The sequence below is a fragment of the Peromyscus maniculatus genome, chromosome 8, assembly GCF_049852395.1.
Source record: "Peromyscus maniculatus bairdii isolate BWxNUB_F1_BW_parent chromosome 8, HU_Pman_BW_mat_3.1, whole genome shotgun sequence".
NCBI classification, from domain to species: domain Eukaryota; kingdom Metazoa; phylum Chordata; class Mammalia; order Rodentia; family Cricetidae; genus Peromyscus; species Peromyscus maniculatus.
In genome coordinates, this window is record NC_134859.1 from 108,818,167 (window position 1) to 108,831,239 (window position 13,073).

Sequence of the window (13,073 nt, forward strand, 5' to 3'; positions counted from 1 at the left end):
CAGTTCCCAAAGGCCTGTATCTCCAGCTCTGAGGGATTTAACACCCTCTTCTGGTTTCTATGGGAACCTGGACACACATGTGCACACAAATAAAAACAAATCTTATAAAGATAAGGTAGAGAAGCTGCAGAGATCTCAGTATTGGGGGCACAGAGGTCCTTACACCCACAGGTCATTATGGAAACCAGGAACGTTAAACACACAGGTATATATCTCTTAATGGAGGAGATAAAATACCTGGTTTCCCACCCAGAAGGCTGGGAATGTATTTTGTTTCTGACCTGGTGACCTCTTGCTATCTGTAGACACAGACCTCACCCTAATTCCCCAGAATGGTTATCCCAGACTCTTCCCTCCCTAGACTGTTACCCATACTTAAGGGAGACATCACAAGTACTTTATGGCCTGCTGACTTCTATGCCATTGGTCAGAGATCACACTAGATTTTGGCCTTTTAGCTATTGAACCTACCCTCATGGTCACATGTATTTTGTAAAAAGAGTTTCTATGTAGTCGCACCTTAAGCTTTATTGTGCATCTGGAATTGGACTGATCGTTGCCTGGAAACTTTTCCTCAAATTGTACTGTGTTTTAAATATGCTGACAATGAACACAGCACCTCCACCTGCCAAATTTTATTCCCTGAAGTCTGATCAAGGTTGACAAAGTCAATCTGCACCGGGTTTTCATTCTTCGAGTGATTCACTTCCCTGCCTGGATATCTGCAGGAACTCCCTCATCTCAGTAGTTAAGGGCACTGGCTGCTCTTCCAGAGGACCTGGATTTGATTCCCAGCACCCACATGGCTGCTCACAACCGTCTGTAACTCCAGTGTACACACATACGTGCAGGCAAAACACCTCCACACACTCCCACACAATAATAAATAAATGAAGCCTGAGGAGCAAACCTGCTCTGCCGCACCTGCCCCTTCACAGAGCTCACACCAGGCTCCCCACCACCTCCTGTGGCCACAAGCATTCAGCTTCTGAATGGCAGCCAAGGGAACAGGTCTTACTCAGAGACTGCCCCTTACCACTGGACACAGTTCCTACCTCACAGACCAGGCTGTCAAGATCCTCTCATGTCCTGCTCGTGGCCACAACACATGGACTTGAAATAGGAGCTTGGAAGTTGTTGCACCCAATAGCTGGGAGACCAGGGCTGAACACAGGAGCTCCCTTTGGGGCCTTCTCATTACACTACAACCAGCGGGATTGAGACAGGGTATTGCTACACCTCTGGCTGGCCTAGAGCTCACAACAGACCGGGCTGGCTTCAAACTTAAAGCTGTGATTCTGTATAGCAAGCTTTCTTGTTGGACTATCTTTGGATGCCAGCTCCCAAATAACAACACAGAGACCTCTTACTAATGATAAAAGCTTGGCCTTTGGCTTAGGCTTATCCCCAACTGCTCTTATAACTCAAATTAACCTGCTTCTATTAGTCTGCATCCTGCTGTATGGCTTTTACCTCTCCTCAGTGTGGCACAGCCAACTTGCTCCAATCTGCTGGTGAAATCCCTGTGCCAAGATTCCTCCTCCTCTTCCTCTCTCGCCCTGGAAATCCTGTCTATTCTCTCCTGTGTAGCTATTGGCCATTCAGCTTTTATTAAACCAATCACAATGACACATCTTCATAAATGTAAAAAGATTGTCCCACAACAATTCTGTCTCCCAAGAGCTGGAGTTATAGATGGGAACCACCACACTCTGATTCACTGGGTTTTTAAGTCTGCATCTGTGTGGGTGTTGAAGGGACACTAGCCCACTCAAGCATGTGGCTCTGGCAGGCCTTGTCCTTCTCCCCATCCCCTCTGCCTTGCTAAAAAGATTAGATTACATTCCTAAATCTATCCACCAAAGTCTAGTACCTTATTTGACCACTTCCTCCTCCTGAGGATGACTACCAAAGTCCAGTAATCAAAAGCTCCCTTTGGCTCACTTAATTAACAAGCCCAGTTAAAATTAAACACCTCATCCTAACACAGGGGTTCCCCTTTACCTTTATAAACCACCATTTGCCTATGGGCCACGTCTGTCCCCACTATCCAGAGGCAGTCCTTTGTCCCTCTGGGGAACAAATACCCCTGTCCCCTCTCCCTTGTCCCCTTCCTCTTCTCCCTTGTCCACCACACCCCAGCCTATTCTAACACAGACCTCCTCCTCTTTCCTCCTCTTAAAAATTACACCTGCAAGGTCATTTGCTGCTATTTTCTGCCTGCATCAGAAAGCAGCCACTTTAACTTTTCTTTCCCCCACATAATAAAGGATCTCTCTGTGAAAACAGGTGTTTGGGGGTGGTTTGTGCCTAATCTGGGGGTGGGAGGAAACCCCCACTGTTCAGGGCTGGGGGTCTTCTTCAGGTGTGAGCATATTTCCTGCAGATGCACATGTGCACTTGTGAGTAGAGGTCAGAGGTCAATGTCAGTTGTCTTTCTGAGCCAGTGTTCCCTAGTCTCCTCCCAAAGGCTTTTCCTCCTGTTGTGCAACAAGATTTTTCCTGGGGAGACACAACACATATTCATTCACTGCAGACAGGAAGCCCACAAAGACCACAAACACACAGATAAGACCAACGTCCAGCTTAATGAGCCAAGAGTTTTATTGGGGTTCCTTACAAGAATATGGGTGAAGGCATACTAACAGGAGCAGCAATGACCCAAGGACCAAAGCCTATTCACCCAGCTCAGCTCTGGTGACAGTTCACAAAAGCTGGGAACCTGGAGCACACTGCACAGCCTGCAGGCAGCTCAACAGGTTGGAGAGTGTCCTCTCCAAGTGACTCCGTTGGTCTAAACCTCTTCCAGGCAACTCAGCTGATTTTTTTTTCCTTTTTCCAGACAGCTGGTCTGCCTTCAGAGTCTTCTCTGTAGCTTGACTTGGCTGAGAGTGACTCTCAGCTTTTTTCAGTTACTTTGACAGGGAGGAACCTAGTGAAACTGGTCAGTTTCAGGGACTTCCTGAAGCTGAGTTGTTTGCCTTCCTGCTTAAGCAGCTTCCCTGAAGGATGGAATTTTTAATACTGAAGGAAACTGTTTTACAACAGTTCCTCATATAATGCTGGAGTTAGGGCTCAGCATGTGACTCCGGGTTGAGAAATCTTCAGACCACACAGGTGCCAGGAGGTAAAGCGAGAGCTATGGAGGATGAAGACATTTTCACCCTGGAGAAATGGTCCCCAAAGAGCAAGGTTAACAGAGGGCTACAGTCTTAAAACCCAGGAGCTGATGCTCCCCTCCTGTGGTGTAGATGAAATTCTAAACAGTCTTATTAAATTAGAAACACAGAGCCAAATGCAGAGTTAAAAGCCCAGAGATCAGAGCAGCAGCCAAAAGCTGAGACCACCTTATCTTACCACCCGCTGCTGTCCTTCCCCTGAGAGAGAGAGACCTTCTTCCTGTGACCCGTCTTTTTATTGCCTTTCTGTTCTGCCTTCTCACTGGCTCTCAACCCAACCACATGATTTAGTTTTCCTTGTTAAGAATTTTAGAAAAGAAACTCACTAAAGAGGTATAAGTGTGTAAATTTGAAAGACATTTTAAGATAGCTCTGTTAGTAATATGAGTTAGGATAGAAAGTGAATCAGGTACATTTTGGACTTACCAAAATAAGATAGATAATGGAATTATTTTCTCTGAATTTGTCAAGTGCAAATGGACTAGACATTGTTTAAGTATTTATTGCTTGTATATATTGTATATAGTTATTGTACTTTTGTATATAGTTTTTCTTATATTTGTTAAACTTTTTTCCCTTTTTTTATTAGAAGAGAAGGGGGAAATATGTGATATTTTATTTGTGCTGAAATGTGATTTTATTTGTATGTTAATAAAGTTGCCTGGAGATCAGAAGTCACAGTGAGCCCTAAGCGGGAGTCAGGCAGTGGTAGCACATGCCCTTAATCCCATCACATGGCAGGCAATCTCTGTGGTCAAGGACACATCCAAAGCAAGGTGACCTGAACTTTTATTTCCAGTACCAACCATAAAGACCTGGGGGTCTGTATAGACAGGCAGTGTCGAGGAAATCATGTGGTTGGGTTTAGAGCCAACAAGAAGGCAGAACAGAAAGGCAATAAAAAGACACAGGACACAGAAAGAAGGTCTCTCTCTCAGGGGAAGGACAGCAGCGAGTGGTAAGATAAGATGACCTTAGCTCTTGGCTACTGCTCTGACCTCTGGGCTTTTAACTCTGCATTTGGCTCTGTGTTTCTTATTTAATGAGACCGTCCAGAGTGTCATCTACACTGTGGCCACCAGCCATTCTCGACAGCTCATGGCAGTGGCTGTAGAGACAGTCATAGAGGCATGGACTCACATTCTCTGGGTCCTTCTTGATAAACCACTCCCCAACGCCCAACTGGCCAGCCATGGAGAGCAACAACAAATCCCTGACAGGCCACCATATCCCCAGGAGATCCAGCAGCTACCAGATGGAATGTTGGTCACAATCAACTGCTTTCATCATAGAAGGGGAAGGCCTTTGGTCTTACTGGGTGAATCTGGCCAGACTTCTGTGTTCAGTGCCGCCTGGAGGTTGCCTGTAGGACCCAGGTGGCTTGCTCAGGCTGGGATCAAGGACACAGTGAGCAGGTATGGTCTGTCCCTGAATGCTATGAGGAAACTCTTCAAGACAGCAGCAAATCATTAGGTGTCAACCTGTGTGTGCCATGGGACAGACTCTGGTATGGCACTGACCCCCAGTCTCTCAAAGTGTCTGTTGTCCCCCTGAGCCCCAGGACACTCACAGAACAGGAGTGTGGGGAATACTTGGGGGAAGGACACTACTGCTGTCCCCACACTAGTGAGGCTTCCTGAGGCTTCTTCTCTGAGGGAGTCACACACAAATCATGCCAGGGACCTCCCAGGTATCAGGGCACGTAGAGCCCCTGAAATTCAGCAGCCATCTTTCAGAGAGTAACACAGTCTTGCTGCCAAGCCTGGGTTGAGGATGAAGGGAAAGGCGGCAGGCAGGAGTCACTGGGGCTGGCCCTGGGGTGGTCTGTGGGCCTGAGCCTCCTGCCTGGTACAGATACCATGTGACCTGCCATGACTTCCTGGACAGATGTATTTGTTCCATGAACCTGGCACACAAGATAGGAGAGCCTCAGCACACCCTTAGACAAATTGCCAGAGGTGGAACTGAACAGGAAATCCTCTGACTGTTTCTTCAAACTGCCCTGAAAGAGCCACCTCTCTACTCTGAGAAGCAGAGACCACGGAGGGACTCAGGGGTCACTACTGGGGCAGGAAACCCAAGAATCCATGCTTAGGTTTACAAGAGTTCTGCCTCAGAGGACAGAAGGTACCTCAGTGCAGTCACCAAGGGCAGAGTCCAGGCTGCAGGTGAGGGGCACCGCAGTGAGGGGCACCTGGGAGGGGCAGGTAAGGAATATGCCATCGTACTCACTGGACAGACTGCAGGCACAGTGGGTCCTGGGTCCCTGGGCGCTTGGGTTCAGTGCCCAGGGTCTTGCTCCAAGTGGGCATCTCAGTCACTTGCTCCAGCTAGGTCAGGTCACTACCCTCATTTATAATAATAAAATTAAGTTACAAGCTGATGCTTCTGTCCAGACAAGGCAAATCCCAAACCCAGAATTTTCACTTCCCTAGGCAAAGGGTGTGGCTCAGTGGCCCATCATGCTCTGAAGCCCTGGGTTCAAGACTTGGTACTGGAATGATGAGAAAGCAAATTCTGTTCGTAGGCTGCCACCTCCTCTCCCACGACACTTCTGTGTCAGGCCCCCCACAGTGACGTGTGTGTGTGTGTGTGTGTGTGTGTGTGTGTGTGTGTGTGTGTGCATGCATGCATGCTTGAGCTAATATGGACCCTTCTCCACTGCTCTGTCACGCCTTCTGCACATGTGTGCACACACCCCTTTTATTGCTTCTTCAAGTCCCACAGGGACAGGTCACAGGTCATGTGCCCCAGCCTCAACCCTGTCCCACCTGCCAGTTCAGCCTTAACGACCCCGGGCCTCCTCTTGCCGCAGGAGGACAATCGGTGTCATGAAGCTGAATTTCCGTGGTCTGAGGGCCCTGGTGACAGGGGCAGGGCGAGGTGAGTGGGAGTGGGACAGAAACGGGGCCCTAGGTGACCCTGTCACCCCTCAGTCCTACAGAATCACCGGCATCTGTCACCTGGCTGGAGACCCACCACCCACCAGGACAGAATGCCAATCTCTCCCTGGCCACCACAGTCAGTGCCACACCCTGAAGGACACGTTTAGCTTGGCTCCAAGACAGCCCCTAGATCCAGGCTTGGTGCATGGGCACCAGCGGTACCCTTCTCTGGGACCCCATCAGGAGGGTGCTGCCCTCTGGTGCCTCCTTGGGTTTGATACTAGTCAGTCTGACCTCTACCCTGGGCGGGGGGGGGGGGGGGGGGGGTCCCATCTAATCCTGGTTTATAACCTTCTGCTGAGTGCCTTCTCACTGCTGGCTGCAGGGATATGGGAGCAACAGCCTTTACACCCACCTGGAACCCAGACCCCAGCTGTGACCAGGCCTACAGGGCCCTGATGCCGCTACTCTCCCTCCTTACAGGGATTGGACGGGGCACTGCAAAGGCCCTGCATGCCTCAGGAGCCAAAGTGGTGGCTGTGACACTTAACAACGAAGACCTGGTCAGCCTCACCAAAGAGGTGAGGTGCATAGTCCTGCCTTGCCTGGGCCTGCTCCCCACCCTCAGGGATCCATCAGAAGCTGGCTGGGACAATGCCTCAGGCCACCAACTGATGTCTCCCACAGTGTCCGGGGATAGAGCCTGTGTGCGTGGACCTGGGTGACTGGGAGGCCACAGAGAAGGCACTGGGCGGTATCGGCCCCGTGGACCTGCTGGTGAACAATGCAGCGGTGGCACTGGTGCAGCCTTTCCTGGAGGCCACCAAGGAGGCCTTCGACAGGTGGGCACTTGGGGAGAGTGGGCAGGCTGGGGGGGGAGGGTTACTGAAGATGGGTGGTGCAGGACACCATTGTTCCTCTCCTGCCAGGTCCTTCCATGTGAATGTGCGCTCTGTGTTGCAAGTATCCCAGGTGAGATGGTAGGAGGGCTGTGGCCCAGAGATGAACCCCTGGGGAGGGTGGGGCAGGGCAAGGCAGGTTGAGCTACCCCCAACTCTTTCTTCCAGATGGTAGCCAAGGGCATGATTGACCGTGGAGTGGCAGGATCCATTGTCAATGTCTCCAGCATGGTGGCCTATGTCACCTTCCCTGGCCTGGCCAACTACTGTGAGTGCACCCTCCATTGTGGTGGGACCAGGAGTAGGTTCTGGGTGGGTCTCTCAGGAGGAGGACTGGATAATTAAATTGTCCTCAGCGCACACACACACACACACATCCACAGGCTCCACCAAGGGCGCAATGACTATGCTGACCAAAGCCATGGCCATGGAACTGGGGCCACACAAGGTAGGCACAGGGGCATGGGTCCACACCTGAGGGACAGATGATGGGCACCTGGGGCAGGGCTGGGGGTTGGGGGTGAGGATGGGGTGAGGCTTGGGGATGCTCTGAGCAGTGGGGCCAGGGTTCAGCTGGACAGAGCAAGCAAGCTCATCAGGCTTGACCTGGGGCAAGTCCTGAGCTGTGTGGCTAGGGCTAGTTCACTGGCTGTGCCACCAGCTGTGGCTTCTGGCCCCAGATCCGGGTAAACTCTGTAAACCCTACTGTGGTGCTGACTGATATGGGCAAGAAAGTCACTGAAGACGCTGAGTTTGCCAAGAAGCTCAAGGAGCGCCACCCACTGAGGAAGTTCGCAGGTCAGCTGGGGATGTGGGTGAGGGAATCAGTGTTGGCTCCCAGCAGCTGGGCAAGCAGAAGCCCTGACTGCTCTGCTCTCCTGCAGAGGTGGAGGACGTTGTCAACAGTATCCTCTTCCTGCTCAGCGACAGCAGTGCCTCTACCAGTGGCTCTGGCATCCTGGTGGACGCTGGTTACCTGGCCTCCTAGACTGCCCGGACGTGGTGGACCTCAGAGTGGCTTCCCTGGCTCCACCCTCACATCAAGACCCTGCCCCAGCCCAGCAGTTCTACTTCCATCCTGTGGACCCAACCCCTGTCCATCCCCAACTTTAGACTCCAGGATCTCTCCCTTCCATACCAGCTGAGCTGGACTAATTTGCCTAAATAAATAACCACAGTATCCCAAACCCTGAAAGCTCACACCCGGTGCATGGGAAAAGTAGTTGTATTTCAAGACCATCCGTGGGATTGTCACACCGACAATCTTGTGCAGGATGTCGCTGGTTTCCCCTGTTGGATCCACTGCTGCCCCTGTCTGCCCTTTCACCTAGGCCTGTGCCTCATGGCTGGAAGACCCAGGTCTGTGGGGGCCCTGCCCGATCTGTGATTGGGATCAAGGACAGTTGGTTTTTAAAAAGGAGGATATAGTCAAACAAGAACTCCTTCTGTCATGGTTATTGGCTAAATGGAAGTGGGGGGTAACAGAAGCAGCCCCCTAGCACAAGAGTGTAGTTTCTCAAGCTGCACTGGATTGATCCAACTACGAAGAGTGAAATCTGCTTATTCAACCCTTGTGACACAAGCTAGAGACATTAGAGGAGGAAGCCTCAACTGAGGAAATGCCTCCATAAGAACCGGCTGTAAGGCATTTTCTAAATTAGTGATCAGTGGGGAAGGGCCCAACCCATTGTGAGTAGTGCAATCCCTGAGCTGGTGGTCCTGTATTCTGTAAGAAAGCAGGCTTAGCTGGGAGGTGGTGACACACACCTTTAATCCCAGCACCTGAGAGGCAAAGGTGTTAATTCCACCAGTGGAGAATAAGACCACTACCACGGTTTAAAGCCAAATATGAAGCAAGCTTTAATCAGATACTGGACTGGTGAATGGACTATGGCCAGGTCCATACCCAGGTTCCTGGGAAATAGCCCACAATCATGATTTGCATCTGCTTAAGAGGGAAAACCCATAATTCCCATCAGGTCCAATCAGGGGCAAGCATAGATCCTGACATATCTCCTGCCTGTGAACCTCTCACCCACATGTGATCAAACATATCCAGTGTATAAGAGTCAAACAAGCTTGTTTAGGGGAGAGAAAACATGTGGCTTGTTATCTCCCATAAACAATAGCCTCCAGCATTTCAGGAACTATCTGTCCTTCAGCAAAGGGCTTACAGATCAGAGACATTTTTTTTGTTTCATGGATCTCTTAGGCATAGTAGTTAAAACTTAAAATGTAACTTTGGCTCTCACAGAGGCAGGTGTATCTCTGGGATTTCAGTTACACAGAGAAATCCTGTCTCAAAATAACAACAACAATAACAACAACAACAACAAAAAAAAAAAAAGGCAGGCTGAGCAGGTAATGGAGAAGCAAACAGTAAGCAGCCCCCTCCATGGCCTCTGCCTCAGCTCCTGCCTCCAGGTTCCTGTCCTGACTTCCTTTAATTATAGACAGTGCTCTGGAAGTGTAAACCAAATAAACTCTTTCCTCCCCAACTTGCTTTGGTCATGGTGGGTTTTTTTTTCTTTTCTTTCTTTTTGTTTTTTGTTTGTTTCTGTTTCAAGACAGGGTTTCTCTCTGTAGTCCTGGCTGTCCTGGAACTCACTCTGTAGACCAGGCTGGCCTCAGACTCATAGAGCTCCACCTGCCTCTGCCTCCTGTGTGCTGGGATTAAAGGTGTGCGCCACCACCAAGAGCAGGGGTGGGGGAGTCATGGTGTTTAATCACAGCAAAATGTAACCCTAATAAGACAACCCTGATCAACATATCATGCCCATTGGGAAGCATTAAAATGCTATCAGGAGCTGCTCGTGATGGTGGCACACAACTTTAATCTCAGCACTTGGGAGGTATAGGCAGAGCTCTGTGGGCTAGCCTAGTCTATATAGTAGGCCTATAGTAAGTTCTAGGCCAGTGATGGTTACATAGTGAGACTCTCTCAAAACCAAAGAAACAAAAAAAAAAAAAACTTATTAGGGTCTGAGGAGGTGGTGAGATTGGAAAAATGCTTGCTAGGTAACCATGAGGACTCTCATCTGATCTGTGGAAACTATGTAGCAATACCACCAGGCATGGTGGCATACTTTCTTTTCTTTTTCTTTCTCTCTTTCTTTTTTTTTTTTCTTTTTCTTTTTTGGTTTTTTAAGACAGGGTTTCTCTGTGTTAGTCCTGACTATCCTGGAACTCACTATAGACTAGACTGACCTCATACTCCTGCCTGCCTCTGCCTCCAGAGATCTGCCTGCCTCTGCCTCCAGAGTGCTGAGACTAAAGGCATGCTCTTTCCATCCTAGCACTAGGGCCGTGGAGACAGGCAGTTCCCTGGGGCTTACTGGTCAAGCCAGTCTAGCCTAATTGGTGATCTCTAAGCCAAAAGGAGATCTGGTCTCAAATGAAGTTGATGGTATCTCTGAAGATGACCAACCTAAGGTTGTTCTCTGGCTTCCACATACATACCCACACTTGTGCACCTGCACACTTGCTGTACACACACATACACACAAAATTAAAAACAAAAAAGAGGGCTAGAGATGTGACTCACTTGGTAGAACACTTCTGTCGAACACACGGAGCTCTGGGTTCCATCCCCAGTACCATATAAAAGGAGTCTTGTGAGGAAGTTCTGTGATCCCTGCACTTGACATGGAGGCAAAAGCATCAGAAGTTCAACTACACAGTGAGGTCTAAGCCATACCGGGCTATATATAAAGAGCCTGTGTCAAAAAAATAAGCAAACACCACATGTGGTGGCATATACCTTTAGCCACAGCATTCAGGGAAGCAGAGGCAAGTGGATCTCTATGAGTTCAAGGCCAGCCAGATCTACACAGCAAGCTGTGAGCTAGCAAAGATTACATAGTAAAATCCTGTTTCCAAAACAGTGCTTTCTGCACTCCCACTGGCCTAGAGAGCAGCCATGACCTCGACATGAAGAGCCGGCGAGTTCATGGACCTGTACGTGCCTCGGGAATGCTCATGAGCAACCGCATCATTGGTGCCAAGGACGACGCATCCATCCAGATGAATGTGACCGAGGCTGACAAGGTCACAGGCCAGTTTAATGGCCAATTTAAAACTTATGCTATCTGTGGGGCCATTTGAAGGATAGGCCAATCAGATAATTCTATTCTCCGATTGACTAAGGCTGATGGAATTGTCTCAAAAGAACTTTTGACCAGAAGAGATCAGGGAATATTTGTCATAAATAAAAGTGAGAAAGTTAAAAAAAAAAAAAGGCAAAAAACCACACACACACACACACACACACACACACACACACACACACAAGACAAGATCTTATCTGAAGAGATCCCAAAAAATGGTGCAATACTCTCATACTCCTGCCTTGTTCCCATAAAAAAGAATGCCTAATACTGGGCTAATAGCAGACCCACCCACCCTCCCTGCACCTGACTACCTTGGTACATGAGCATCAAGGGCCCAGCAGGCAGCTGTTATTACACAACCCACTGCCCCTTTAGTGTACTCAATAAACCCGTTGTCCTTGTGAACGTGTGTGTGTGTGTGTGTGTGTGTGTGTGTGTGTGTGTGCATATGTTCCAATAAACCTTTTGCAAAAACAGAGGTTGGGGGAGGACATGGCAGATGATAAACTCAAACACTCAACTGTCCTTGGGTTTCAGTTCAGCAGGGACACACTGGTTGTTGTGGCCCATTCAATTTGTTTTTTGGTGTTGTTGTTTTTTGTTTTTTGTTTTTCGAGACAGGGTTTCTCTGTGTAGTTTTGGTGCCTGTCCTGGATCTTGTTCTGTAAACTAGGCTGGCCTCAAACTCACAGAGATCTGCCTGGCTCTGCCTCCCGAGTGCTAGGATTAAAGGTGTGCACCACCACCGCCTGGCTCAAATTATTGTCTGTCAGTCTGGACCCAGTCCTGTCTTGCCTCTGTAGTCTTGAAGCTGAACTTGTAAATATCTTTTTAAAAAAATAATGGGTCTGGCCGGGCGGTGGTGGCGCACGCCTTTAATCCCAGCACTCGGGAGGCAGAGGCAGGCGGATCTCTGTGAGTTTGAGGCCAGCCTGGGCTACCAAGTGAGTTCCAGGAAAGGCACAAAAACTACACAGAGAAACCCTGTCTCGGAAAAAAAAAAAAAATAATAATAATAATAATAATAATGGGTCTGGCCCTGTGTGATGGCACACACCTTAATCCCAGCACTTAGGAGGCAGAGGCAGGCAGATCTCTGTGAGTTCAAGGCCAGTTGGGTCTACCAAAATAAGGTCCATGACAGCCAGGGCTATACAGAGACACCTTGGATTTTATTTTTCTTTACAAAAGAGGAAATAAAGAAAGAAAGAAATAATAAAATTAAATAAATAATAAATAATTAAAATTTAATAATAAATAAATAAAATAAAAATAAATTATTAATTAATTAATTAAAGGTTGCTTTCCAGAGGTGGACCCAGGCCCAGGTGCTGGAAGGACGGGGACTGCCATACCGGCCCTAGCCAGTGGCTCTCTGTACTGCAGCGCCCCCTGCTGTCTGTGTGGCTGCTTTCCCGGGAGCTGAGCCTGAGCTGTGAAGTTCCTGGTGCTTCAGCAGGCACTCAGTCTCCCAGCTACTCCCTGCGCGCCCATTGCTGCCTGTCTTCATACTCCACCCCACCACCCACCCCCACCCCCGCTCCTGAGGTGTGCGCTCCCCTTTAGTCTTCCTTGCACAACGTTCCACTGTAGCTCACAGACCACCAGGGGCTCAAGTCTGAGACTCAAGCCTCTTCCCAGAATATCTGAGCTGTGGGAATGACCAGATCAGAATAGAAAATTGTTAGAAATCTACAGCCATTGACAAAAACTAGACAAGAGTGCATGGCTAGTCACCCAAGAGAAACACAAAAATGTTGTGCATGGCCTTCAACTTGACCAATAAAAGAGTAAGCAAATTGACACAAGTTAGCCACACATCCTTGACAACCCAAACTCAGCTCAGCTTCTACAAAGGAGAGGGGGACCTTTCTTCTTGTTTGTTTTATAAGTTTCCATCAGGTTTAATTCAGCCCATGGCCGCACAATCCCTGAGCATTGTGGAAATTCGGTGTGGAGCTCCTGGTAGCTCTGGGTATCTTGTTCTTTGAATTAAAAACA

The 13,073-nt window shown here is 48.9% G+C and overlaps 1 protein-coding gene and 1 long non-coding RNA gene across 2 annotated transcripts; one reads left to right on the top strand and one right to left on the bottom strand.

Moving 5' to 3' along the window:
• Positions 1 to 2,580: 2,580 nt before the first annotated feature.
• LOC121831549 (uncharacterized) lies at positions 2,581 to 4,425 on the bottom strand. The gene is made up of 2 exons (XR_006075081.2): positions 4,320 to 4,425; positions 2,581 to 3,165 (listed from the first exon to the last, which is right to left on the bottom strand). It is a non-coding gene; the product is annotated as an uncharacterized LOC121831549 (long non-coding RNA).
• LOC102911320 (carbonyl reductase [NADPH] 2-like) lies at positions 4,263 to 8,150 on the top strand. The gene is made up of 9 exons (XM_006987656.4): positions 4,263 to 4,594; positions 5,995 to 6,062; positions 6,548 to 6,645; positions 6,752 to 6,906; positions 6,994 to 7,036; positions 7,132 to 7,231; positions 7,347 to 7,411; positions 7,644 to 7,761; positions 7,848 to 8,150. The coding sequence occupies exons 1-9, from the start codon at positions 4,278 to 4,280 to the stop codon at positions 7,949 to 7,951; spliced, it is 1,068 nt and encodes a 355-aa protein (XP_006987718.2). The 5' UTR covers positions 4,263 to 4,277; the 3' UTR covers positions 7,952 to 8,150.
• Positions 8,151 to 13,073: the final 4,923 nt, after the last annotated feature.